This window comes from Salvia splendens, chromosome 11, assembly GCF_004379255.2.
Source record: "Salvia splendens isolate huo1 chromosome 11, SspV2, whole genome shotgun sequence".
Lineage (NCBI taxonomy): Eukaryota > Viridiplantae > Streptophyta > Magnoliopsida > Lamiales > Lamiaceae > Salvia > Salvia splendens.
The window spans coordinates 503,074-508,104 of record NC_056042.1 but is presented as its reverse complement, the minus strand read 5'-3'; the positions used below and the strand labels follow the sequence as shown (position 1 = coordinate 508,104).

General features: G+C 35.2%; 1 protein-coding gene across 1 annotated transcript; it reads left to right on the top strand.

Moving 5' to 3' along the window:
* Window positions 1-1,745: 1,745 nt before the first annotated feature.
* LOC121755187 (transcription factor MYB101-like) lies at window positions 1,746-4,823 on the top strand. Its single transcript, XM_042150476.1, has 3 exons — window positions 1,746-2,042; window positions 2,801-3,449; window positions 4,580-4,823. The coding sequence occupies exons 1-3, from the start codon at window positions 1,746-1,748 to the stop codon at window positions 4,813-4,815; spliced, it is 1,182 nt and encodes a 393-aa protein (XP_042006410.1). The 3' UTR covers window positions 4,816-4,823.
* Window positions 4,824-5,031: the final 208 nt, after the last annotated feature.

The window sequence follows — 5,031 nt, the reverse complement described above, 5'->3', positions numbered from 1 at the left end:
TTAAACTTGTTCCAAACACTTTTTAATTCTTACAGAGAGTAAATTCGAACTTATTTTTCAAGATTATAATATTTACAATTATTACATATTTCATACGAACTAAGAATCAAGAAGACAGAGAAAATATTTTTAACTACTTTTTCTTTCTCTATTTAACACACTAAACAAAATATTTTAAAATCACATGTCATCGCCTAAGTGTTACATAATTACATCTATCTTGAAACGAAGAGATTATTTTATTTTTCAATTTTACAAATTTAGAATATTATGAAGTGGAATGCTTGCTTGTGGATTACTCAGTACGATAGGAAAGTATCTTAGCTTTTTCTTTATTTAATGGATCAAGATAGATTAATTAAAGTTATAACATATATTTTTTTTTATCAAGGTTGTCCATCAAACTCAAATTTATAGGTGTTCCACTATTACACATTTAGAAACAAAGGCATATAACATTAAATTGAATATCGACAATTTATGAAATAAGGTAAGTAACTTAAAATCAAGTGCAATACATGTGAATTATAAAAGATTACTATGATCTCATACTAAAATATAGATATTGAATACCGTGACGAAACCATGGTTCATGAAAAACATGCAAAAGTACAGAAATGATATATGAATTTGGACCAAGGTCATTGCATAAACCAAAACCCATACTTTCTTTTTACACCCTGCATCCCATAATAAGAATTCTATTGTGTCATTTCCATGCAGTCGCACAGTAAATGTCATATTTCACTTTTACTATAAATGGTAAGTATTGGCTCACATTCCATTAACTTATTCCACTCACATTTTATTACTAGTATAAACCTAATATATATATAAGTGAGACCTACATTCCACTAGCTTATTCAACTCACTTTTCTTTACATTTTTTAAAACTTGTGTCCAAACCAAATATGACTCATATTGTGCGACGAAAGGAGTATTTCTTTTTTTGATTTATTGTTATTATTTTTTTAATAATTAATAAATGTATTTTTTTAACTAGCACTATTTTTTAAAAAAAATACATGAACATTTAAGTTTTGGGATTCCCATGAGTGTAAATTTCGCAGGCGAACAACTCAGACTGATTTAAAATCCAAAGATACTCACCGAAAGTAGTCACGGAATGGCTCAAAATCTATAGTCACAAAACTCTATCTTTTCCTCTTTTATTCTACCGGAATTTGTATTCATACACCATGCGGTATAAGAAATTTGTTGGCAATTGAAACTAAAAATATAACATATAACTGTCTCACATCGGTGTCAAGAGAAAACTAAAACTAGTATATAAGTCTCATAGGCCCCTCCTCCTATCACCAATTAGTTTTAGGATGAAACCCATAGATTTCTATCAAAATTAATACACCTTGCGAATCTCGTGTCAAGCTCCGAAAAATCAAGTAATTAGCAAAATTCCAAACTCGAAAAGCCAGAAGTCCATACATCTAATTTTTGACAAAAAACCAAAACGCAATTATAGCTCGTGTATTTACAGGCAAATTAGCTTTATCACCGATTACCCTCAATTAGAAAGGAAGAGGCAATTTAGTAATTTCACAAGCAAATTGTAAAATGGAGGAGGAGCATTCAACAAGGGGCCGAAGTATAAGGCTTCACCTATAAATTACCATCACCTCTCACACTCTCACACAGTCTCCATTCTTTCCTTTACTCAACACCTCTCTTTCTTTCTTTTTTTCTTTCTTTGTGTAAGTCTCTCATCAATTCGAAGAAAAGGGTTGATGGAGCCGGAGGTTGGTAAGGGTTTAAGGAGTTGTAATTCGACGTTGAAGAAGGGGCCTTGGACGGCGGCTGAGGACTTGGTGTTGATCGAATACGTGAAGAAGCACGGGGAGGGGAACTGGAACGCGGTGCAGAGGAACTCGGGGCTTTTGAGGTGCGGGAAGAGCTGTAGGCTGAGATGGGCTAACCATTTGAGGCCCAATCTTAAGAAGGGAGCTTTCTCTCTGGAGGAAGAAGGCCTGATTGTTGAGCTTCATTCCCAAATGGGTAACAAATGGGCTCGCATGGCTTCTCAGGTCCCTCTCTCTCCTCTCTTTCTCTTAAGTTTTTTTTTTTTTTTGTGATTGAAACATATCTATATATGTGTGTGTGTTTTGGGGAGAGAGTCAATTCTTTCTTACCATTTCATTCTCAAGTTTCTTTGTTTGGTAATTGAAACATTAAAATTGCCTTGTATGGTTTATCAAGTCTCTCTCTATGTGTGTTGTGTTGTGTTGTGTTAGGGAGAAGGGCAATTCTTTCTCAACTTTTTTTTTGTAATTGAAATATTAAATTTGGCTCCTATGGCTTCTCAAGTCTCTATGTATACATACATATATATGTGTGTGTGTGTGTTTGGGTGAAGGCTAATTCTTTCTCACCATTACTTTCTCAAGTTTCTTTTTTTTTTTTGTTTTTGAAACATTAAATTTGGCTTGTAATGGATTCTCATGTCTCTCAATGTATGGCTCATCAAGTTGTATGAGTAAGTAAAAGCCAATTCTTTCTCAAGTTTTCCATTTTATTTTGTAATTGAAACATTAAATTTGGTTTTTGAAGCTTCTCGTGTCTCTCTATGGCTCTTTATGTATGTGTATTATTAAGTGAAAGCCAATTCTTTCACAAATTTATTTTTTGTAATTAAACCTTTAAATTTTGTCTTGTATGGCTTCTCTACAAGTATGTGTTTTTTTAGTGTGTGTTTAGAAGGCCAATTCGTTCTCAAGTTTTTTTGGTAACTGAAATGGAGTATTAAATTTGGCTTGTATGTTTTTTTTTTAATTTGATTTGATAGATTCCGGGAAGAACAGACAACGAGATCAAAAACTACTGGAACACTCGCCTGAAGCGGCGCCTGAAAGCCGGATTACCAATCTACCCCTTCGACCACAGGCAACGACAACAACAACAACAACAATTCGAGGAGGAGCAGCGCCACAATCCGCCGCCACAAACAACCATACCGTCCCTCTCCTCTCTCCTCGCCGTATCCCACCGCCACAACCCGTCTCCGCTCCTCGCCTTCGCTCCTCCTCCGCCGCCGCTGATGATCAATTCCACACCGAATTCGAATAATCATCACCGCCAGCTGAAGCTCTACCACGACAGCAACGGCGGCGGCCTCACGATGTCGCTGGACGCCTCGAATCCGACGATGGCTTCGTCTACTTTCATCAATCAAGGGCTGTTGAATCAGCTGCCGATGATGGGCTACAGCTCTGTCGATTCGGTCGGATACGGATTGGAGGCGATGGGGCTTCCTTCGATCCAATCGGCGGCGGTGACTCCGTCAGCTTCGTCGAGCGACGGAGCGGGCGAGTTTGAGGCGGCGGGGAGGAGTAGAAGCGGGCTGTTGGAGGATTTGTTGGTCGGGAATTTGCGCGAAGAGGAAACGGATTTCGATTTCAGCCGTGGTGGTTCGAGCTCGAATGATAGCAATGGAGGTATGATTAATTCTTATAATCGAAACTTATTTGATTTATGATACTTGAGGAACTATTATTGATCCTTTTTTTAAAATTAAAAAAAAAACTTATTTGATTCAAAATAGTTTAATTTATCATTAAAAAGAATAAAAATAAAATATGTAAGCAAATAAGTTTACAATGTAGCATATATGAGATTTTTTTTTGTTTAGTTTTAGTTTAGTGGAGTACGGATTTTGGATTGATTTGATGATTATTGGTTGGTGTTTGTGTTATATAAACCCTAATAAGAATTTTTAATCAATTTTTGGTTTAGAATTTTAAGTTGATGATTTATATCGAAAATAATGATTTATATAGTTCTATGTTTTGTTGATATATGTGGATTAGGCTTGATTTATTAGTAATTTGGTTCTTCATTTAGTTGTTACTAAAGTGAATTTTATGGTGGAAGGTGAGTGAGATACTAGAAATGGAATAAGTTATTTGATTAGAGTGGAGAAATTTACCGGTCTGAGGCCGGAAAATATATTCCGGCGGGGCATCGTCGTAATTTAAGAGTGCACTGATTCAATTTACATTTACGTAAAAGGTAGAATAGTTTTATAGCATAATATGGTTACATAGCATCATTACTCATGTGGATACTATTGCCAAGGTATTTAAATGCATTTTGCTGATTATAGTATCGGCAAAGTCATTGTTCGTATCCATAAATTGTCAATTATTAACATTAATTAATGATGTTGCGGTAATAGTTGTGACCTTCTCCTTTCTGACAAGGTCGGGCCCATTCCAATATACCACAGATAATCTTACATTTAATTGAAAAGTTAAACGTATTCGAAGATAGTATTATTTTATTGATAGACTTCAAATATATTATGAAATCAAATTATTTTATTGACAATGGTGATTGCCCTAAACCTATTGAGTATCAAGAATTTGTAACTTGATCTGACATCATTGTATGTGTTACACATTGTTTCTTATCCTCTATAATGAAATCTGAATTAACCTCATTCTTCCATTCAATTTACCTTTTTCTAGCAAATGTAGCTAGATTAACCTAATATTTATTAGGTTAAGCTATCTTATTTGTTGATACATTGCTACTGATCATGCTCACAACTTATGGTTTGGCATAGGTGTCGATACGAAGGCTCCCGGAATGGGCATCACTCCGATGGACGACGAACTAATGAGCCTTCTAGATAACTTCCCGCTCTCCGCTCCAATCCCTGATTGGAATGAAGAAGATGAAAGCGAATCACCAATTTTGACCAATGGTACAAGCAACAGGATGCATAGTCAACCCATCAACTCAGAGTACAACCCGGTTGCAGGATCTTGCCTTTGGAATAATATGCCAAGCATTTACTAATATGATTAATCAAGAACCCTACCAATGCATCAATCTTGAAGATTTGAGAGTATATATATTTGGAAAGGTAACAGATTGAACGATTATCTTATGAATATGTGTTATATATATAGATTTGAATAGGGTCTAGTTTCAAATATTGTTGTGTGATGGTACATGAAGTGTTATATATATGGATTTGAATATTACTTCTATGGGTGTATTCCTTGGAAACGT

Excerpts from the sequence above, each read along its gene's own strand:
- LOC121755187 (XM_042150476.1), top strand. The coding sequence starts at position 1,746 with ATGGAGCCGGAGGTTGGTAAGGGTTTAAGGAGTTGTAATTCGACGTTG. Across the intron at positions 2,043-2,800 it reads GGGCTCGCATGGCTTCTCAG|ATTCCGGGAAGAACAGACAA; the intron begins GTCCCTCTCTCT and ends TTGATTTGATAG. Across the intron at positions 3,450-4,579 it reads CTCGAATGATAGCAATGGAG|GTGTCGATACGAAGGCTCCC; the intron begins GTATGATTAATT and ends GGTTTGGCATAG.